A 24,036-nucleotide genomic window follows, 5' to 3' on the forward strand; every position below is an offset into this window, starting at 1 on the left:
TTTAAGGACCTCACCTAACAGCAGAGAAAATTAAGCCTTGGAAAGAATTTGGCTCCACAGCCAGTCATATGCCTTGCTTTATTGCATACCCAGCCAATATAGGAAGGAGGGTGAGTATGTGTGGAAAAAGACAGGTTAAGCAATTAATTTTTAAGCACTAAATATTTATTGACAGAATATCTCTCCAGGCAGTGTTCACATGCTTAGAACTGAAGCTTTTAACTTGGCAGTGCTGCTTAAGCAAACAAAGCCAGTCAGTTGAACGCAATGATTAACAGGAAGTTGGGGAACTGACACAGTTGCCAACCTTTGGCCGGAGAAGAGGCTAGGGCAGAAGTCTTCGGGGGATGACTTGCGGAATGGTGATCTCACCGTTGGCTGATTTTACGGCAGAGGGATCGGACACATCAGAATCAGGATCACCCTGAGGCAGCTTGTTTTTGTGTGGTAACAGGTTGCAGGGTAACGGGAGCCCGAGCAGAGCAAACCCAAAGGAGCTACTTCAGAAACGTGTCCAAGAAAGGTGGGAGTGAAACACAGCGGCGAATGAGAAGGGAAGGAAGACAGCAGAAGGACAGAACGGTCAACTGGACGCGCAAGGAGCAGCTGATCAGAACTGCATCTAAGATGATTTATGGATTCTGGAGAAAATGTAAGTTAAATATATCTACACTCTGATCAGCTCTCGAGAGACATTTCCCTCACTTTCTGGTCTTGAATGATGGTCTCTTGGAAGCATTGTCTTTTTACCGTGTCTCTTCTCACTGCCCTGATTTTTGTCTTTGTTTACAATAACGAGTTAGGGGAGGAGAAGCATTTTCTGAAGGCATCTCTGTCCAATGCTTCTCTGTTAGCAGAAGTCTGTCATCAGATTTTTAAGGGGAAGGTTTTTTACCCAGGAGAGAATGCTTTGAAAACTACCCTCAGTGAATCTACCTGTTACGAGTACCTGTCTCAAAGTCACTATATAACAGAAACACTATCGGAAGAAGAAGCGGGGTTCCCTTTGGCATACACGGTGACCATCCACAAAGACTTTGGCACTTTCGAGAGACTCTTTAGGGCAATTTACATGCCCCAAAATGTCTACTGTGTTCACGTGGATGAGAAGGCGACCGTTGAATTTAAAGATGCAGTGGAGCAATTACTGAGCTGCTTCCCAAATGCTTTTCTGGCTTCCAAGATGGAACCAGTTGTCTATGGGGGGATCTCCAGGCTCCAGGCGGACCTGAACTGCCTCAAGGACCTCGCGGCGTCCGAGGTGCCGTGGAAGTACGCCATCAACACGTGTGGGCAAGACTTCCCCCTGAAAACCAACAAGGAGATAGTTCAGTATCTGAAAGGATTTAAAGGGAAAAACATTACCCCGGGGGTGCTGCCCCCAGCTCATGCCATTGGACGGACGAAATACGTCCACCGGGAGCTATTAAGCAAAAAAAATTCCTACGTGCTTAAAACAACAAAATTAAAAACTCCACCTCCTCACAACATGACCATTTACTTTGGCTCTGCTTATGTGGCCCTCACAAGGGAGTTTGCCAACTTTGTCCTCCAAGACCAGCATGCACTTGACTTGCTTTCTTGGTCCAAGGACACTTACAGCCCTGATGAACATTTTTGGGTCACGCTCAATAGGATCCCAGGTATGTGTGTCTCTTACCTTTTGTTCTTATGGGTAAACTTTGCATGGTCGATACTGAATGAACTGCTTTTAAAAATAGTAAAAAGAAGAAAAAAGGTTAACAATTCAAAGATCTTTACAGTTTTAATGTTAATTAAAAAGAACTTTATAGTGGTTCTGCTCACAGATATCACTCATGATATGACTCATGTCCATTTTACCAATGAGGAAACTAAGGCATAGAAATTAGCAGGGCAGAGGTAGAGCTCAACCGTCTGACTTGATTTTGCTGATACGCCAAACTGCCTTTCTGGACCCACAGACCCACTTCAAATATGTGCGGCAGCCTTGAGACAGGGCAAAGGATTGAGGGAAAGTGGACGGTGCCTATGAAAGACTAAACCCAATTCTCCTTAAGTGTGGTGTCATTTACAATCAGAAATAAATATTATAAAGTAAATTTGAATGGTAGTTTCAACACTTTAATAATACTTTTGCGCCTGTCAAAGCCCTAATAGCTAAATTCACATGCTTCCAAAATGGGAGCAGGGTACAACTTTCAAACTTTTTATTTGCAGGCTCTCTCCTGGAATTGAATCAGAAATTTAGAGCCCCTTAAAGATTTGTAGACCCGTGCCTTCATTTCATAGACAAAGAAACTTCAGTCTGATTGCGTGATGTCCTCAAGCTACCCAACCATGAGCCATTGTGCCAATGATATAAACCAAATCGCCTACGCCTGATGTTCTTTTAGTTCAGTTAGATAGATCTCAGTCGTTACTAAATTAACTGCACCTTTCCTTTGGCCCAAGTTCTAAATGATGTGAATGATCTCAAGTTGTTTATAGTGAACTGACTCAGTCCTGCTAGTTCAGTTCAGAATAACTCTTCAGGTTCACAGTTCAAGGGAAAAGTAACTTGAATCATTATGAGGATCAGATTCATGGTTTCTTGAGATTAGTGGTTCTACCCTTGATGCATATTACATTCACCTGGAGCTTTTAAAAATACCTAAGGCCAGGCCCCATTTCCCACAGGGCCTGACTTCTGGGGTGGACCTCACCTTACATATTTGTCCGGTCTCCATGTAATTCTCAGGGACAGCCAGGGTTGTGAACCACTGCAGATGCTTGTTTTAGATGTCGTTATACAAAACTTGATGGACTTAGAATGCTTTTTTTTAACCACTTGTAAACAACCTCTTATTTATTTTTAAGGTTTATTTTTAAGTGAGATATAATTGACATATCACATTATATTAGTTCAAGTGTACATACGGCATGACCTGCTATTTATAGATATTGCAAAATGATCACCACTCTAAATCTGGTTAACATCCATCATCAAGTAGAATTGCAATTGTCTTTTGCTTGTGACGAAAAATTTTTTATGTGTGATGAGAACGTTTAAGAACTGATTTCTTAGCAATTTTCAAATATACTGTCAGAGAGGAAACAATTTACCTCTTCTCTTCAATGTTCTTCTGGCTGGTCTAAGAACTCAACTGACATGAGATGAATTAACAGGAGGGAAAAAACCCAAAGTTTAATTACGTGTGTACAGAGAACCAATAATGAAAGTAAGACCCAAAGAAATAATGGTGGCAACCAGCTTTCATATATTTCAGACAAAGAGACATAAATCTGTGAGAAATTGACAGGACAAAGAAAATTTATGTTTGGAAGCTTCAATTGGTAAGAAATTCTAAACAGGATTTGGGCTGGGGTAATAAATTAGTAAAAGTACCAAGGTTTGTTTCTACATTCTTCTCAGCTCTGAATTTCCTACCTCTGATGAGAAGGAGGCCCTTTATTTCTCGATACAGGGAAGGTAGCTTTCACATGGGAAATTTATTTCCTGCTTTCTGGAGACAAAGGGTGGGAGGAGAGTCAGGATGTTGCTCTTGAGCTGCCTCTTTCTTTTCTTAATTTAAATTTTACTTAGTTAACATACAGTGCAATATTGGTTTCTGGAATGGATATCAGTGATTCATCACTTACATACAACAACCAGTGCTCATTACAACAAGTGCCCTCTTTAGTCCCCATCCCCCACCCACCTTCCCTCCATCAACCCTCAGTTTGTTCTCTATCATTAAGAGTCTCTTATGGCTTGTTTCTCTCGGTCTTTTTTTTCCCCTTCTCATATGTTCCTCTGTTTTCCTTCTTAAATTCTACAAATGAGTGAGATCATATGATATTTGTCTTTCTCTGACTGACTTATTTCATTTAGCATAATATACTCTAGCTCCACCCACATTGTTGCAAGTGGCAGGATTTCATTCTTTTTGATGGCTGAGTAATATTTCTACATATGTATATATATATAAATTCATCAATTGATGGACATCTGGGCTCTCTCCATAGTTTGGCTATTGTTGATAATGCTGCTATAAACACTGGGGAGCATGTACCCCTTGAAAGCTGTATTTTGTATCCTTTTGGTAACTGGCTCTTTCCTAAGTAACTTTAATTCAACATAGTCAATATGCCAAAGTGACACATTTTTGGGGTGGGCTGCCCTTGGCCCCCACAATATAATACAATATTATAGTCACCACGTTGTACATTACATCTCTAGGACTTACTTATTTTAAAACTGGAAGTTTGTACCTTTTGACCCCCTTTACCCATTTGCCTCCCACCCCCCGACCTCCCATCTCTGGAAACCATCAATTTGTTCTCTGTATTGTGAGTGGGTTTTTTTCCCCCAGATTCCACATATAAGTGAGATCATACAGTATTTGTTATTCTTTGTCTGACTTATTTCACTTAGCATAATGTCTTCGAGGTCCATTTATGTCACAAATGGCAAGATGTCATTCTTTTTTATGCTCATTAACATTCCATTGTATATATATCTTCTTAATCCATTCATCCACTTATGGGCACTTAGGTTGTTTCCATGTCTTGGCTATTGTAAATAGCACTGCAATGAACAGGCGGTGCCATATCTTTTTCATCTAGTATTTTTGTTTTTTTCAGATAATTACCCATAAGTAGGATTGCAGGATCATAGGGCAGTTCTATTGTTAACTTTTTGAGGAACCTCCAAAATGTCTTCCAGAGTGGCTATACCAATTTACATTCCCACCAACAGTAAGAGGGTTCCCTTTTTCCCACATCCTCGCCAAGACTTGATATTTCTTGTCTTTTTGATAATAGTCATTCTAACAGGTGTGAGTGAGGTAATATCTCATAGAATCCTTTTTAAATCTGTTTTCCAAAAGCTGTAAGGGGTAATGTTGTAGTGATAAAAGAAATCAGGACTCAAGAAAGGGGGGGGAGTCATGACCATATAGTTGTTTATATGGAATGAGGGAGGAATAACCCTGCTTCTGACTTACATGTTGCTTGGATCTAGCATGATGTAGACTGTTTTAGGCATGAGCACCATACTTTAAGCAAGGATATTGACTGTGTAGTTTCTAAAGATAGCAGCCAAGAAGGATAAAAGATCAAATCCCATTTTTTTTTCTAGAAAGGACCAAGGCAAACAAAAATTTTACTCAATCTGAAAAAGATTTGAAGAAGGATCACTGCCTCCACATAATTAAAAGACTTGCTCATTTGGAAGAAGAATCTAGGGTCAGTAGTGGGAGATTTAAAAAACCTGTCACTCTGGGATTAGAATGGGTGGTGAAAAAGCCAACGGATATGTAGAAACAAAGTAGGAGAAATGCAGTAAAGGCAGCTCATTTATCAGGTGTTAGACAAGATGACCTATGAGTCTCTTCCACTCTGAGAGTCTGATTCTAAAGGATGATTCTAATCAGTTTGTTGAACAGAAACTTAAGGGTAACACCCTAGCTCTCAACCTGGTTTATCTATTGGAAATGGATTTTTACACCACTAGTGCAGTTACAGATCAGTGAAGCAATGGAAAACCAATGTACTCCTCCAAAACTTAGAAGAGTGAGCCCTTGAAGTAGTTTCTGTCTTACATGTATGAAGGATCCTTTTCTTTCTTTCCTTTTTTCTTTTAAGATTATTTGTTTGACACAGAGAGAGAGAGAGAGAGAGAGAGAGAGCGCACAAGCAGGGGGAGTGGCAGCAGAGGGAAAGGGAGAAGAAGACATCCCTGCTGAGCAAGGAACCCAACGCAGGGCTCGATCCTAGGACCCTGGGATTACGACCTGAGCTGAAGGCAGATGCTTAACAGACTGAGCCACCCAAGTGCCCCTGAAGGATCCTTTCTGGAAGCTGATGTCCCCTCACTGGTGCAGCTGGCTCATGCAGGACCTGGGTGAGCCTGAGGAGAGAGCTTGGTCATGAGGAGGGAATGGAACTGAAACCTAAGTGTCTGTCTTGTTTAACTATCCCTCCTGTTATGTGGATATCGGAGTCAATTCTGTTTTGAGGACATTTCTAGTTGATGTAGGAAATTGGCTGGTTGGTTGTTTTGGACTCTTTAAGATTGTTCTAGTTGAATGCAGTGACTGGGGGTTTATTAGGATTCTCAACAAAGTAATAGGCCAGGACAAAAAATCTCACTGACAAAAGGGCCTCCTGGGGAGCTAGAACAGCACCACCCGGTAGAAATATAATGTGAGCCATATACGTAATTTTACATTTTCTAATAGCCACATTAAAAGAAAGAAAAACAAACTGGGTGTTATATGCAACTGATAAATTATTGAACACTACATCTGAAACTAATGAAGTACTATATGTTGGCTAATTGAATTTAAATAAAAACTTTTTTAAATATACAAAAAATAAAAACAAAGAGGGGAAATTAGTTTAAATAATATATTGTATTTAACCCGGTATACCCCAAATATCATTTCATTTGTTCATGTGGCTGTTGTACACGTCACAGGTGTCCTCCTCGCTCTGGGTACAATGGTCAGACAACAGCGACGCCATCCCAGCAGCATCGAGGAGTCAGCCACGCTTGTGTGTCAGCGTCGACACCTCTGCTGCTTTGCCTTTGCCTGCTTCGTTTTCCTTTTCTGAAATTCTTACCCTGGCTTCAGAGCTTCACTTGCTGGTGCTGTCCACTGCCCACGGCTCGTGGTCTCTGTGTCTTCCTGCTCCACTGCCAGATTCTGTGCTGTTCTGTTGACCACAGCCCCTCCGGGCGTCCCCTTCCAGGTTGCGCAGAGAGTCTTGCTTTGGGTCATGTAGGAACTGCAGGGTGAGTCCCTGTGCTCACCTTACATCCCTTCACAGGGTGCCACTGCCTGCTCTGTACATGGCTGCCCTTCATTTAGGTCTCAAGTTGTTCCAGTCAGCTGTGGGTTAAAGCACAAAACAAAACATGACCCCCCCCATCCATAATAAGTGCCTTACGAAGTGGCAGGTCCCCTGGAAGCCTCAGAAGGTAAGAATTTGTGCAGAGCCCACACAGGTGAAGGTGCTCATGAGGACAGAAGGGCCACAGAAAAGGAGTTCACCTATGGTCTTCTTTTTTATGTTAAGATTTTATTTATTTATTTGAGAGAGAGAGAGAGAGCATGCACGCACAAGCACGGGAAGGGGCAGAGAGAGAGGGAGAAGGGCTCCATCCCAGGACCCTGAGATCATGACCTGAGCTGAAGGCAGACGCTTAACCAACTGAGCCACCCAGGTGCCCCCACTTATGGTCTTACAGAGATTTCCCCCTCCCCAAATAAATAAAAATTAAAACGAAGAAAGAGGTTGCCCAATAAACTCGACTAGCTGTTTGTAATTAGGGCTTCCTGCCCTCCCTGCTTCCTCTCTCTGCCTCCATCTTTCCCCCACTTTTCTCTAAGCTCTCTCCTCCCCACCTCTTTTCCTTCATCCAGTCTGCAACAAGATGGCAGCCTCTTAATCTTCTGACTCAGCTGGGCATTTCCAATTAGGGAAAAGATCCATTTGTAGGCCCGAGGTGCAAGTTCTTGGCCTCCCACTTTCCTTCTGAGTTTCTCCTCTTGTGTGCGTCTGGCTTGCATGGCTCTGCCTGGTTTAGGGACTCCCAGTGGGTGTTACATTCGTCAAGTGTTCCTTGGATTTAAAGACTTAAAAACTGACCAATGATTTCTGCCTCACTTGCTACAAAGGACTATTTGGAATATGATTACGTGGGAGTTTATTTGAAATTCATATTAAAATCTGAACGAGTGAAAAAAGAAACCCGAGCAACAACAGGTTTTGTTGGAGAGGGGAGGAGAAAGGAACGCCAAGGTGCCTGAGGGGAAGGGACAGAGAGAGGAAGAAAGCTGGAGATCAGTGGACTGAAAGGCAAACTCCCTGCTTCTCATTTTTCTTTCCCCCTGCAGCCAGCTTACGGACCAGCCCCAATGGTTTTCTGTGTCATACATGCACCCCTGTGCCCATGATAGGGGAGACCTGCTGCTGTGGAGTCCATGCTAGGGTGACTCTACCATTCTCTGTGACTGGCTAATCTCTTTAACTCCCATTTTTGTAGCAATCCAGTGCGGAGTTGCCAAGCTCTTGAGAGAAGCAACTACAGGAGTCAGGGAAGAACAGATCTGAATCACGATGGTCCTGGGAACTCATGCTTGGGGCCCCAGTGATTTGGCTGGGATCTTGCTATGCCCAGAGGGAATTTATGTTCTTCAAACACATTACGCTCACAGAGCTTTCAAGAGCCACTGGGTGTATGGGCAGACTTGAGGTGGGGGTCAGTGTATGTCTTAATATTAGCTTGAACAGTATCTTTTTATGTCTGGTGGAAAATACCAATTTTGTCAACTTACAGGAAAGGGAATTGGTGAATGGGGCCCCCATGGGTTCTTTTCAAGGAAATACGGTGTCTTGAGAAGGTGAGAAATGGCGTAAAACAGTTCACCTTTATGTAGACAGATTAGCACGGAAATAGTAGTATTAGTTTTATTTTTCCAGAAGAAATGGGGGCAGGGTAGAGGGAAGTGGTTTGTAACGTTTGAATGATCTTATCTGTGTTATACTTTTGTCTGCCCTCCTCCCCTGGTCACTGAATTTGCTCTTGGAGCATTCTGCGGCTCATACTCTATCCTTCCTTTCCTCTTTATCCTTCCTCACTAAGTTAAACTATTCTTTCCCAGTTCTTTTCTCCCAAGAGGATGACCTGTATTATCTTGACAGTCACAGCCTGGTAGGACTGAGGTCACCTGCAAGTTCAGTGTTTAAGTTGTGGAATACTAGGCTTACTTGCTTATGATGACTCAGCAGGGCCAAGGACGACTAGAGATCTTGACACTTTTTTGAGTTCTTAAACTCAAAATACTAATAGTTTCTGCAAATCAGAAATTGCCCTAAGATGCAGTTTAGTTGATTTATATGCATTTTACATATCCCCAAATATTACTATCAAAATGGTTTGCATCACAGTGACGACGTATACGAACAAGTTTGCTTTGTTAATTAGAGCATCTTCCGGGATTTCTGAGGAATAACTGGAGACGTGACCCTAGAGTAATTAAATCAAGACATTAATATTAAGATTTAATTAATTTAATGAAGATATTACTAGTACTTAATATTCAGAGATAACATTTCCTCCTGTGGTGACCCATCTTAATTTTATACTGAGGAAGATAAAAATAGATTGAAGAGAAGGAAAAAGGAAGGGATAGGCCTAACTGAACTAGAGTCAGTGGTCAATGAGAATGCCTTTTAGACTTCAGTGGTCTGTGGAGAGTGTTGAATAAATGATCTAAAGATCTGTTTATTCTGTGGAGTCAGAGGGTGGCTTCTGTTTGCTGGTGGGATTTAAAAGCAGACCGTCTTGGCTCTGCCACCTACACTTACAACTTCGGGCAAGATGCCTAATTTCTCTGAGACCGATTCTTCATCTTATCTTGATGATAAAATATCTCCTTGTGGGCCTGTTGGAAGGATCTGGCACGTTGTAGGAACTCAATGTCCAAAAAGAGGGGAACAGACTAACTTATTAGATGTTGATTTTTGAGGTTTTAGTGTTACTATTCTAAAACTTCCATGTGTGACCAGAAAAACCCATAAACATTTGGTTTTGAAGGTGCAGGGATAGAAATCAGGTATGGGGGGGCGCCTGGGTGGCTCAGTTGTTAAGCATCTGCCTTCGGCTCAGGGTGTGATCCCGGCGTTCTGGGATCGAGCCCCACATCAGGCTCCTCCTCTGGGAGCCTGCTTCTTCCTCTCCCACTCCCCCTGCTTGTGTTCCCTCTCTCGCTTGCTGTCTCTCTCTCTCTGTCTAATAAATAAATAAAATCTTAAAAAAAAAAAAAGAAAGGAAAAAGAAATCAGGTATGGGGCCCACGAAGTTACCCCCAGCTGTAGCTTTTTGTGGCCATGTCTCATGTGTAGAGCCTAAGTAGATGGTTTCTTTTTCCTCTTATTAGAAATGGTCTGTGACTCGTTGAAATCCTCTCACTCTGCCAAGCCTCTGTCGCTCTAGATTGGTCCAAAGACAAATAGTCTCTCCACCCTTGCTGGTGCTGTCCCCTTGTTCTGGAATGTTCTTTACTCTCATTGCCCATTCTAGCCACTTGTTAAGATCCAGCTGAAATGTCACTTCCTCAGAGAAGACTGCTCCTTTCCTCTCCCACAGAAGCAGGCACCCTCACCATCCACTTCACTCCTAGTTGGATTATGACTCCTCCATGCATCTTAACTTACTGTGTGGATCCTGGTCTTCCACCCACCACATGCACCCCAAATATGAGAATGTGAACTGAATGACTGGCGCCAGGACTGAGACACTTGCCTAGCCTCACCCTTCTGTGGGGTTCCCATATAACGTTGAATGAGGACCAAGTGAGTGAGAGAGAGGAGACCTATGGTGTTTGTACAGTATTTTCTGCAAATGAGGAAAATGCCTCTTAAGCTTTGCAGAAAGTTTATTTTCTTTTCAACTCTGGTTCAGCTTTGAAGCAGTCCACAGGGCAGGACCTGTCCCCCCACTTCCCACCTACTTCCCCAAAGGAAACGCCTATGCTGCATCCATTCAGAAATGCTCTTGGAAGTGCCGTCAGCCTGTGGGAGTTATTAGTCATCTGAGTGCTGAGGTCAGCATAAATTACCCTTGATGCATTTTGAAAATCGAAGTTGTACATTTTGGTTCGGGTCTAGAAAAGTGACATCAACAATTAAGGGAATTTGCCAGAGTCATGTTGGCCTTGAGAGGCTTTGTTTTAAAATATCCAGGGGGTGCCTGGGTGTTTGAGTCAGTTAAGCGTCCAACTCTTCATCTCGGTGCAGCTCTTGATCTCAGGGTTGTGAGTTCAAGCCCCACATTGGGCCCTAGGCTGGGCATGGAGTCTACAAACAAATAAACAAATAAATAAAATCCAGAAAACACAGGTAAGTGGTTTATTTGACTACCACTTGAATTCCGTGTATAATTGCTAGGCCCCAAACAGACCTCTTGGCCTTTCTGCCAGTTTCCCCCCTGGAGCCCTTCTTTGTCTAGAGAAATCCTAACTATCTTGGAGGGCCCAGCTGAATCGTACTGTCTGCTGTGAAACCTTTGACAAGCCATAGCCCCAGGCAGAGTCCCCCGTGCCCTCTGTGCCCTGGTTAGGTGTTTTTACCTGACTTTATAGCCCTTATCTTCTCATTAGGTTTTTGTCACTTAAGCCTCTACAGGACCTGATGGAATGCAGCTCTGGAAAGTCTAGAGAGCTCTACGTCTTTGCCAGCCTCAACCCACACAGAGTTTGGTGTCAGGTTGAATTGGATTCACCTGACGTTGTTAGTATAAAATAAATAGGATGTTGCTTTCATGCCAATCCAGAAGTTTCCTACTGTCTAAGTCACTGACAGCATATAATAACCTGACAGAATTACCAGCTGCTTTTTCAGCCCCACATTTAGGTACTGTGAAGCCTTTCCAGAAGGCGTGAGTCCTTACAATGTCAGGCACTGGACAAGTTACCTCTCCCTCAACTTAACAGCTTCGTTGAGGTACAATTTACATACCACAAAAGTGAGGTACGTGATTCAGGTGTCTTGTTCACACCCCATAAAACACCAAATTCACCCATTTTGAACGTACAATGATTTTTGTATGTTTACAGAGTTGTGCAACCATGACCCCCATCTAATTTAGAATATTTTTTTAAAGATTATTTATTTATTTGACAGAAGGAGAGAGAGAGACAGAGAGACAGAGAGAGAGAGAACACAAGTAGGGGGAGCTGCAGGCAGAGGGAGAAGCAGGCTTCCCGCTGAGCAGGGAGCCCGATTCCGGGCTCGATTCTAGCACCCTGAGATCATGACCTAAGCCAAAGGCAGACACTTAACCAACTGAGCCACCCAGGGGCCCCTAATTTAGAATATTTTTATCACTTCCAAGAGAAATCACCCGTCCTTTATAGCCACTTTTTTCTTTTTTAAGATTTTATTTATTTATTTATTTGACAGAGAGAGAGACAGCCAGCGAGAGAGGGAACACAAGCAGGGGGAGTGGGAGAGGAAGAAACAGGCTCCCATCAGAGCAGGGAGCCAGATGCGGGGCTTGATCCCAGGACCCTGGGATCAGGCCCTGAGCCGAAGGCTGACGCTTAACGACTGAGCTACCCAGGCGCCCCACCACTTTCTATTTCCACCCCCAAACCTTACTTTCCTGTCTGTATGGATATGCCTTTTCTGGACATTATATATAAATCAAATTACATATATATTTTTCATGTTTGGCTTCTTTTGCTCTGTGTGTTTATTCATGGTGTAGCATGAATCAGCATGCTTTATATGGCTGACCTCTTCCATCAGATGGATATACCACTCTTGTTTATTGATCCACTGATAGACATTTGGGTTATTTCCCCTTTTTGGCCGTTATGAATAGTGCCAACTGTGAACATTCCTGAGCAAGTCTTTGTACAGACACATGTTATCTTTTCTCCTGGGTAGATCCCAAGAGTGAAATTGCTGGTCCATGCGGTAACTCCATATTCAACATTCTGAAGACCTGCCCAGCTGGTTTTCAAAGCAGGTGCAACATTGTAATTCCCACCAGCAGTCTGTGAGGGTTCCAATTACTCCACGTCCTCACCAATGCTTGTTACTTCCTGCTGTTTTATTTATACCATTGTAGTGGCTGTAAAATTATAGCTTGATTTAGATTTGCATTTCTCTAATGAACAGCGATGTCGAACATCTTTTCATGTACTTGCTGGCCTTTGGTCTATCTTCTTCCGAGAAGATGAACTGCCTTTTGGACCTTGTTTCCTTGCATCTCAGTTATATTGCAATCCTATGTTAGAGATGAGGAAACCGAGGTATGGAGGATTTGGGGGTACTTGCCCTAGGACACCCAGTTCATAAGTGGCAGAGTCAAGATGATTAAATTTGGTTTGAAGATGAAGTGGATTGAGAGATGAAATTGTCCAATGCTGAATTAAGAACACACTGCATGGCCCAAAATGTTAAGGTTTCTGCCTCCTGAATTCTCTAAGCAGTTGGCTAAGACTTATTTTAAAAAATTGGCTAAGACTTATTTTAAAAAAATAAATAAAATAGGGCGCCTGGCTGGCTCAGTCGGAGGAGCCCTCGACTCTTGACCTCCGGGTCGCAAGTTCGAGCCCCATGTTGGTTGTAGAGATTGCTTAAGTAAATAAGCTTTAAAGAAAATCTTTTAAAAATAAATAAAGCAGCCCATGTAAACAAGACACAGTTCCTGTGATAGGACCCTTTTTCTCTGGGTTTATGCAAACCACAATTCCTCCTCTTTTTAAAAGATTTTTAAGCAAATGGTTCCAATTCCCTCCTTTCTGATAAAACCCTGTGGGGTGTCTTAGCCTTCATCCTTATCCTCCCTCTTCTTTATAAGGAAGGGTTTGTGCTGGAGTCTTCACTGGTGTTTCTGCAGCTTTTCCTTTTTCTTCCTTCCATTTCTCAAGAGGTGCCCCATGGCTGTGGTCTCCGTTTTGGGGGCTATGCATTGGTCCGTGCTCGCTGCGTTCGGACTCCTGGACCCTGAGGAGGGAGGTCGTTTCAGTGCACCTCAGTTTCCTGCTCCCAGTGCTAATTCTTGGGTTACTGAGCTTGACAAATTCAGGGCAGCCTCTCACAGGGTTTCACAACCAGTTGGGGTTTTTTTTGTTTTTTTTTGTTTTACCTCAGAGGTTTCATAAATGTGTGTCTGTAGTTTTCTCCTTATTAGGACTGAAGCGAGCTTCAAATTCCTATAAATCTCTGCAATCCCGACTAACCGCCTTTGAGCCTTGGTGAAAAATCCTAACAACTTTTACGGAAGGTAATGTCACTCTGGTAGAATTTTCCATTCAAATGCCGAGCTGTGCACAGCTGTTCGTAAGTGCTCTTGCCACCTCCCGGGGCTCAGTCCTGCTCTGTGAGACTCCAGCGTCTCCAGGCTCATGAATCAGGCAAAAGCGAGGCGACGGATGGGGTCTAAGACTCTCCTTGTTTTCTGCTCTGAAGCCATAAAACGGAAGGTTAGGACAGGAGGGGAAATGAAATCAAGGACACGGCAGGACTGGGAAGGAACTGACTTACAATGATAGGTCACTACTGACAAAATGTGGGTCCTGGGAGTGGAGACCTTGACTTGTTCTGAAGGTCATAGGGCCCAGCACAGCCGAATGCAGAGCGCAGTTAGAAACAGCTCAGGCTTTTTCCAAAGTGCGTGGAGTGCTTTTAGCTTGTTCCCAAACTGTCTCCCGTAACAGCAGCCTCTTTCCTTGTTATGCTTCGTGCTCACTGCTGAACTTTCCAGCTGTTCTGTGGCTGTGCCATGCTGGCAGTGGCTGTGCGCAAGGCCCAGGCACTTGGTGTCCCTTGGCCAGACACCTCTGGCTGAGAGACCTTTGTTTTTATATGTATATATGTATATGTGTGTGTATATGTATTTTCAATCCACATCTTTCACAAGTGCCAGACAAATGATTGTTTTTGGTAGATATCACAGGGTAAAAACTGTGGGAAAGTATTCCCTTAATACACCACTCCCACACTAGACCCTAGATTTCAGAATCTCACGGGGGCAACCTTTGCATTTGGTCATGAAATGTAGGGAAGAGCAGAATCCGGTAACAAGGCATGGATCTTTAGTTAGCATCAATGTCCTGTGTTAATTCTGTAAATGGGGATAGTTCCACATTCTAGACGGCCCCAACATTGGCAGTTTTGTTGATGTCAATAATGTACATTTTCTCAAAGAAGAAATTCTCTAGAACAAATGCTTTCTCCAGGAGAAAGCAGAAAGACTTCACATTGATGCTTTATGAACTGAGTCATTTCAGCCTCACAGAAATCCTCTGAGGGAGGGGCGCCTGGGTGGTGCAGGTGGTGGGACAGGTCATGACCTCAGGGTCCTGGCATCGAGTCTCCGAGTCTCCGGGCAGGCTCGGAGCTCAGCAGAGAGTCTGCTTGGGATTCTCTCCGCCCCTTTCCCCACTCACGTGTGCTTTCTCTCTCTCTCTCTCTCTCTCTCTCTCAAATAAATAAATACTTAAAAAAAAAGAAGAAAATCCTCTGAGGGAGGTAGATATTATTACCTTCAATTTGCAGGTGCAGAAACTGAGACTCCAGAAGGTAAAATGACTTAATTTCTAGGTTTGTGTGACCCCCACTTCATGGTCAGTCTAATCCACCAGGCTACCCCACAGAAGTTCCCACGGCTTATTTAATGGAATATGACTCTGAAAAACAAAAACAAAAACACAGAGAGAGAGAGAGACAAACCAAAAAACAGACTCGTAACTCTAGAGAGCAAATTGATGCTTCCCAGAGGGGAGGTGGGAGGGTGGGGGGGGTGAAATGGGTGAAGGGGATTAAGAGAGCACCTGTTGTGATGAGCGCTGAGTAACCTATGGAATTATTGAATCGCTATATTGTATACCTGAAACTAATACAACACTGAATGTGAACTATACTGGAATTAAAATTTAAAAATTAGGGGTGCCTGGGTGGCACAGCAGTTAAGCGTCTGCCTTCGGCTCAGGGCGTGATCCCTGCGTTCTGGGATCGAGCCCCACATCAGGCTCCTCCGCTATGAGCCTGCTTCTTCCTCTCCCACTCCCCCTGCTTGTGTTCCCTCTCTCACTGGCTGTCTCTATCTCTGTCGAATAAATAAATAAAATCTTTAAAAAAAATTAAAAATTAAAATTAAAAAAGAAGAAAACATGAGTCTAATTACCTAGAGAAAGTTTAAAGATCTCAATGAGTTTTTAAGCTTTTATTTTAAACTCTTTTCAAAATTATCATACTTACAAGAATAGTATAGAGCTCTCCCTTACCCTCCGTTCCATACCCCCAACCCATAACATTTTACCATGTTTGCCTTTGCCTTATCTTATTCTTCCATCTCTCTTTTATAAATTTTTCCTAAACCATTTGTCAATTGCTCCTTGCTGTTTCAAACAGTGTTTCCAAACCACAGAGATACTCTCCTATATGACTAGCACCACCGTCCAGGGACACGTCAGTGCTCTTCAAACCACAGACCCTATTCCGGTCTTACTGGTTGTACTAAAAACACCCTTCATAAACTAGGATCTGAGTAACGATCTCAAGCTGCACTTAGCTGCCATCCCTCTTTGACCCCCCCTTAATTTGGAACCATTTCTCAGCCTGTCTGTGGCCTCCCAGCTCTTGTCATTTTTGAAGAGTGCAGTGTTGATGTTTCCTAGTGATTAGATTCAAGTTATGCCTTTTGGGCAAAGATACCAGAAAAATGAGGCCATGGAAGCATGCAATGTTTATTTCTTCTAGTAGTGGGGATGTTAACTGTTGTCACTGGGGTAGGGTAGCACCGGCCAATTGCTCCACTATAACGTTAACAGTAAGATTTTGTATTTATTACTAAGTCATTAGTAAGTATTTTGTGTGGAGACAGTTTGAGACTATTTAGATATACTGTTCTTCATCAAGTTCACTCCCCGGTTCTACTGTCCACCGATCGTTCTTGCCTGGCTCAATTCTTGCTGCGTGGTTGCCAAATGGTGATTTTTTTTCCTAACTCCCTTCTTCTATGTTTATTAGTTGCCGTTCATCTATAAGGTAGAGCCTTCTCCTCTTCCCATGTTTGTTTTTTTATATCCCTATGGACACGGATTCCCACTTTACTCAATGGGTTACAATCCATTACATTTTTTACTTATTTTGCTGCTGAAGTTGTCTCAGACTCAAGGTGGGTCTTGTTTCCCTTCAACCATTCCCATTATTCTTTGAGCACTTCCTTACTTGTACCCCGCCTGGGTACCCCGTCTTGTAATCAGCCCTTTTCTTCAAGGAACCCTGGTTCTATTTCATGGAGAATGGTATTTAGAAACCAAGGTCTGGGCACTCAAGGGCACTATAAATTCGATGCCTTCTCAGGGCTTAGAGCTAGGAAAAAATATATATGTATATGTGTACACACAATGTCTGTATATACATATGACACCCATGTGTGTGTTCTCAAACATGCACTCCAAGTCACTCACACATTCACGCACATGCCCAGCTATAGCTTAGCTTTTCAAACAGATATTAAAACCACAAGTGCTCACTGGTATCTCCACTTTCAGCCCAACAACACAGGGTTGATTCCCTCCCCTTCCTTCCCTAGCAGGGAGGGACCCAGCCCCCGGTCACCTCACTGCGTTCACTTCCATTCTTGCTTCCACTCTGTGAAACCAGTCCTCCCCCTCACGGTGCTCGGCTGAAATCCTGCTCCCAGGATCCACCTCCCACCAGCCGCCGCTTTGGCTCCTGGGAAGAGAGAAGGAGCTCTGAGTGAATTTCAATACCTTCATAAATGTATTCGTATTGGGAAGCAGGTGAATACATAAATACATAAAATACAAAGTTAGGCTTCAACTCTACCTGATTTCATGACCTTGGGTAATTTGTGGGGCCTCTGTGAGTCTTACTTGCTCATCTGTAAAATGGGGATAACAGCAGTGCTTACTTCACAGGATTGCTATGAGCATTAATGATGTCCTATGTGAAACAGTGACGGAATACTTGGCACCTGACAAGTATTATCTCAATGTTATCTTTTCCTACTGTTGTATCAGTCAGAGCCCCAGCAGGAAACAGACAGCATGCTTAAGTTAGGCTAGTCAAGGGGCGCCTGGGTGGCTCAGTTGCTTGAGCCTCGGACTCCTGGTTTTGGCTCAGGTCATCATGTCAGGGTCATGAGATCAAGCCCGCATTGGGCTCCGGGCTCAGAACAGAGTCTGCTTCTCTCTCCCTCCTCCTCTGCCTCTCCCCCCACCCTCACGCGCGCACATGCTTTCTCGCTCTCTCTCAAATAAATAAATAATAAATTAGGCTAATCAAGAAAGACTTACGGAAGAGACTCTGTGGGCAGAGTGGAGGGAAACTGTAAAGGGCATGGTAATACCCAGGGCCAGTAATAGTGGAACTATTATTACCATTTCTAGACCTGAAAGAAGGAGTGGTTGGAAAAGGTGTTGTGGACAGGCCCCTTTGAGAAGAACTTCAGACAAAGGAGGCAGCTGTCCTGCTGTGACTGACAAGAGAGGAGCTGGGGAGCAAACACCTTGAGCCCTCTCTCGTGCCCTCACTGGCAAACCCAGCCGGAGCCAGAGCTGCTTGATGCATTCCCTATAAGCCAGCCCTCCTGCAGGGTGGAGAACAGAGGGAGGGATCTAAAAGGGCCAAATGGGGGGGTGCCTGGCTAGCTCAGTGGGTAGAGCATGTGACTCTTGATCTCAGGGCCGTGAGTTCAAGCCCCATATTGGGTATGGAGATTACTTAAAAATAAAATCTTTATTTATTTATTTTTAAATTATTATTATTATTTTTTAAGTAGGCTCCATGCCCAGTATGGAGCCCAATGCAGAGCCTGAACTCACGAACCCGAGATCAAGACCTGAGCTGAGGTCAAGAGTCAGACACCCAATTGACTGAGCCGCCCAGGCACCCCCAAAATAAAATCTTTAAAAAAATAAATAAAAGGGCCAAATGGAAGCTATTCAACTCCATTTTTCAAGTTTGGGGGTGGGGGTATGTTTCAGTCGAACTGATAACTGATTCTGATGGAATTCTTGCAATAGTGTATCAAACCCCTGTCAGATATATCAGTCATGTGGATGGTCTCAGACCTAGTCTTCCGGAAGAAGGAAAACTTAAAAAAAAAAAAAAAGAAAGAAACTTAGCAGAAATCACCAAGACAGCAGGTATCTGAGGACTGGGAAGGGCTAGGAATCCAGGGAGCATGAGGCAAGATCTGAGCGCCTGGAGTCCCCAGGTCAGATCAGAACAGAGGAAGGAGTACTTTGGGTGTGGGGAACTGTTCTCTGCAGAAAGAAAAGAGAGAGGGATGGTGCATGGGGCCCCTATTGCTTCAGATTGTTACCAAGCATCTGGTAATTAGTGCAAGGGCCAGACCTCGGAACCCAGTTCAGCCTGGGCCAGGAATTCCCTAGATCCTGCCTTCTGCTTGTGACCAGTCAGAACATGCAGAAATGTGGTCACCGGAAGAGGGGAGGGAGGGATGGAGTTTGGAAATGAATCATAATATGAACCCCAAGGAAAAGATTTGTCCAGATGGTTTTTCTGAGCTATAGAAAAAAGAAGTTGAAAAGAAAGGAAATTTCATAGTGTTTCTGTCTTAAGTGCTTTCTCAACACTGCTGGCTGATTCAACTTGAAACAGAAAAAAGAAGTGTTGGAGGAAAGGAATGCCTGTGTCTCACTGGAAGTGAACCCAGCCCCCCTTCCTTCTCATGATCTCTCCATGAAGTCCATCTGGGTACTGATGCCATTCCTGGGCCTGCCTGATGGCGCACAGGATGGCACAGTGACTCCCATTCCAGTCCCAGGTCACCCCTCCCCGCCGAGTGACCCTGGGCTGGGAGGTCCCTGAGTCTCAGTTCCTCATTGGGCAGGTAGGGGTGATAGCCCCAGATGCCAGCTTTTGGCTTCGTCGTTCACACATTCTGCTTGTCCGTGTCTCCTCCATTCTCCTTGGCTCCTCAAGACAAGTGCCGTAAGTGCTGGCACTCAGCTCTGTGTTGAGGAGTGCAAAGGGCTTTTGAATTTTTGACCTCTTGTTCTGTTTTCTCTTCCCTCCTTTTCTTCTGGACGTTGCTCACGGGCAGGAAGGAGAGGTGGCCGGTTGGGTTGTGGCCCAGGGTGGCTGGTGTCAGGAACCAGAGTGGAGACACCCTTAGTGGTCCATCTGCTTGAGGAAGAAGTGAGTGGGCTCTGGTATGTGTCTGCAGAGTATTTGATCAGTCTGGATAATAAGCCATAAATACTTCGTATTCTAGAACTCCTGATCCCCACTCACCTAGAGGACTCACCTGGTAGAGTTTTTCTGGGAGAAGGACCATGACTCATTTCATTCATTCATTCATTCATTTTTGGTGAAGAATTGTATAACATGGGAAGGTACACAGATCAGGAGTGTTTCACCCACTGAACACACCCAAGTAACAACCGTCAAGCCGTGGAACGTGACCTGCCTCCCTGTCATTACCCTGATGTCTAACACCATAGATTACTTTTCCCTGTTTTTGTCCTTTATATACATGGAAATAAACAGCGTGTACTCTTTTCTGTCTGGCTTTTTTTGCTCAATGTTATATCTGTGAGATTCACTTTTTGTGTTGCAAGCAGTTATATTTTTCATTCTCATCGCTGTGTAGAGAGAAGGAGGTGCATGAGGTGAGGAGGGATGGTTTTACCCCCCAGGGCTCTTTGGAGGTATCTGAAAATACTCTTGGGTGTCACAACTTGTGGTTGAGGGCACTTAGTGGGTCAAGGCCAGCGATGGTGCTAACATCCTGCGATGCACAGGACAGCCCCCGCAACAGCAGGCATATTCAACCCAAAATGCCAGTAGTGCCAAGGTTGAGAAACCCTGATGGGCATTTGGGTCTGTTGTGAATACAGCTGCAGTGAATACGGATTTGTATGTCCTTTGATAAACATGGATGCATTTCTGTTGAGTAAATCCCCAGGTCAGAGGACCTGCCTGTGCTCAACTTTTTATTTATTTATTTTTTAAGATTTTATTTATTTATTTGAGAGACACAGAGAGAGGGTGCATGAGAGCAGGGAGAGGAGCAGAGAGAGAGGGACCAGCAGACTCTAGGCTAAGCATGGAGCCCAACATGGGGCTTGATCTCATGACCCTCAGATCATGACCTGAGCCGAAATCAAGAGTCTGACGCTTAACTGACTGTTGTTTTTTAATCTTTCTCCTACACCCTTCCTCTAATTCAATTTATGGCACATTAGAGACCCAAAGCATCGGTATCTGTCAGTCAATAATCCTGTTCCATATTTTGCAGGAGATTGGGATCATGCACAGCTCTGCTTGCTGTATACAGTAAATCAGAAAAGGCATTTGGGGCAGCAGGACCCTTGCAACTAGGGCTTCTCTCTCTCTCTCTCTTTTTTAGACAGTGGGGTAGGGACAGAGAAGGAGAGAGAATTTTATGCAGTCTCCCTGCTGAGCATGGAGCCTGAGGCAGGGCCTGATCTCATGACCCTGAGATCATGACCTGAGCTGAAATCAAGAGTCAGCCACTTAACTGACTGAGCCACCCAGGGGTCCCTCATTTAAAAAGCAGCATACAGTACCTTTCTGTATGTCCATTTTCTTCCATTCTTTCTGGGGGTGCTGATAAACTTTCCATAGTACATTTTACACAAGGGATCTGATTATCCACCATTTGAGCTCATGCTTAAGTATTTTCAAATTGTGCAATATTATTTTTCCCAAAACTTCAGTTTTTTTTATGATAAATTACATAGTCACAGGAAAATAGATCCAGTAGAGTCTTTGAGGAAAAACAAAACCAAAGAATTTTGGTCTTTGATCCATTGGTTCTTAAATAGTTAGTCCCAAGAGCTTGTTAAAAACACACTGTTGGGGCACCTGGGTGACCCAGTTGGTTAAGCGTCCAACTCTTGGTTTCAGCTCAGGTTGTGATCTCAGGGTTGTGAGATCAAGGCCCTCGTCAGGCTCCACACTCAGTGCAGGTCTGCTTGAGTTTCTTTCTCCTCCCTCTCTCCTTCCCCACCCCTCTCAAATAAATAAATCAATCTCAAAAAAGAAAAGAAAAGAAAAGAAAAGAAAAGAAAAGAAAAGAAAAGAAAAGAAAAGAAAAGAATGCTGATTATTAAGTTCCACCTGGAACTTACTGACCACTTGGGGTGTGGGCCCTGCAACCTATATTTTCACAACCCTATCCAGGGGTTGGGATGCTTCACAGAAGTTTGCATGACTTGATCTGGACAATCTTTATCCCCAAGCCAAAGACACACCTAGTTTGGCTGAATACTTTTAGAAACAAATGTTTTGGTTCTTCCAGGGTTAAGCAATTCACTTCCACATGTAAATTTAGTGGCAGGTTTCCTCTTGGAATGTTAATTTGCTGTGACTTATTTGGGGTAATTTCGTTTTCATTTTCTAAGCCTCCCAATTTCAGGCTCTACCTATTTCCAACTGGTACATGTACGCTACCAGAACGTTGCTGCCTATCTGCGCATGCTTGGACATTTGCCTATTTGAATATTCATATGCTAGCTTTGTCACGTATTTGCATAGCATCCTTTAACATCCAGGAAGTGTTTCCATGATACCTTTGCTCCATCAAAATCAGATGCAGATCACTTCAGCTCACACCACCGTGACACGGTGTAGCATATCCGTCCTCTGGACCTGCTCTCTAGGTTTTGAAAGTCTGCATATTAAACTTCTTCCCGCCTCTGAAATGAGAGTTTGAAATAATGCTTTGGGTTCTGTGATCTAGACAACAACTTCTTCTGTTGCTAATTAGATGGATAGTATAGAAAGCAAAATGATTGGGTCTCAGGAGAAGGTGGATTTTCCCCGGAGAACCCCATCAGAGGACTCCTCAGTTACGGGAGTTGTTGTTTTAGTTGAAGATGTGTTTTGGAAATGTCTTCTTTCTTCTCTTTAATATCATGATCATCATTATGAAAAAGAAAACCAAAAACCTCCACTTAAAAACTACCTGGCCACCTGAACAGAATTACGCAGTTGGCTGTCCAAAGTGGTTTGGATTGTCACCATTCTCTACTTCCTGTGAATTACCCTTAGTTCCAGGGAAACAGATATTTCCCTACATGTTATAATTAAGAATAAATCCCTGAGTCATTTGACCTACTTCAATAACAAAGGAAACCACACAAAAATGACCTTCCAAAGGACAACCTTCAGCGAGCCCAAGAAATGATAACATCTCACCTCATTCACCCCAACTTTTCTGCCATGGGACTTATACTCTCAATGTTACTTGGATACACTCCATCAGACCCTGTCCTTGCGGGGCCCTTTCTGCTGTTATTTAACATTTTAAATGTTGTATGCCTGCGCAAGCCTGTGTCCCCTCCATTTCTTTCCCAACTGAAGGACAGCAGTTAATTGAGAATGGAAAAACAAGTCCCAGAGCAATTATGAAACCATAATGAAGCTTGCAAAAGTCCATGCAATTAAACAAAGAAAAGGTATGTGAGGAAGTGCAAGAGAGTTCAGGGCCAATGTGGTACATTCATAGTTAGGTCTCTGCAGGTGTATGCTGAAACAGAAGAGCAAAAAAAGGAATACTGGAACAGTAAAATCACAAACCATGGAGGGCTCTCCTAGCCTATGCTGTTCTAATATACAAATTAGAACAATGGGCATATATAGGTTTTAACACTGCTTTTCCCATCGCTGAAAACTGTATTTTCACATGCCCAGATGATTCTGCACCCATTCTACAAACATTGAACCTAGTGTGTACCAAATGGCCCACCTTCCAGAACACAAGGGAAGGCTGTTTGAGCTGCTGGACTATGGCAGAAACAGGGGGGAAAAGTCCCCACTCTCCTGCAGCTCACCTTCTAACCATGACTGGTACCCTGAGGTCATGGTTCACTGATGGGAAGGTTTTTATCTGCTGTTACACCAGAGAAATTACAGATTCACAACTCTGCCTGGGGAAATTTCTCCGCATGGGCTTTCTTGTTCTTCTGTTCTTGCTTGCTCTTGTAATCTCTCCAGTTGGAATGCCTTCTCCATGTTCTGAGGGTCAGAATCCTCCCACTGGAAGTCCTTTCTCACTGTCCCAGCTCCAAGGGAGCTTTCTCCCCTCTGAGCTCCCATCACATTTACTGGAGAGCCTCTTGTCTGGAACTGATCCACAGTCTTCTGTGTTTTGCTGGTCGTGTATTTTCAGCTGTATGTATTTTGAAGCCTAGTGAAGATGTAATTTCCTACAGGACAGGGGCCAGTCCTCACACTTCCTGGATTCCGTTACTGCTGCTTAGCGGATTCACCATACACACACTGAATTATAGCTCATTTTAGCTAAAAGGGACTATAGAGAACAGCCTTTTGAAAGATGAAGCAAGTAGGGCCTAAGACCACATACTTGGTTAAAGTTAGAAAAGCAACTAGGATCCAGGTATCCTGTTAGTAATATTGTGAGGGTTAATGGGCAACCCTTATTTTTTATTTATTCATTTGACAGTTGGAGAGAGAAAGAGAGAGTGAGTGAGAGCATGAGCAGAGGGGAGGGTCAGAGAGAGAGGA

General features: G+C 43.6%; 1 protein-coding gene across 3 annotated transcripts in view; it reads left to right on the plus strand.

Annotated features, from left to right (window-relative positions):
• The first annotated feature begins 257 nt into the window (after positions 1 to 257).
• The window catches only part of LOC113264440 (N-acetyllactosaminide beta-1,6-N-acetylglucosaminyl-transferase), an 81,456-nt gene continuing 57,677 nt past the window's right edge, over positions 258 to 24,036 (plus strand). Inside the window, exon 1 of one of the 3 annotated variants that reach the window (XM_057304814.1) lies at positions 258 to 1,643. In XM_057304814.1, the coding sequence (XP_057160797.1) occupies positions 719 to 1,643 (925 nt within the window). In that variant the 5' untranslated portion in view covers positions 258 to 718. The remainder of the gene's footprint in view (positions 1,644 to 24,036) is intronic. The other 2 variants (XM_048225704.2, XM_057304813.1) reach the window with 2 other exon arrangements.

This window comes from Ursus arctos, unplaced genomic scaffold (assembly GCF_023065955.2).
Source record: "Ursus arctos isolate Adak ecotype North America unplaced genomic scaffold, UrsArc2.0 scaffold_31, whole genome shotgun sequence".
Taxonomy (NCBI): domain Eukaryota; kingdom Metazoa; phylum Chordata; class Mammalia; order Carnivora; family Ursidae; genus Ursus; species Ursus arctos.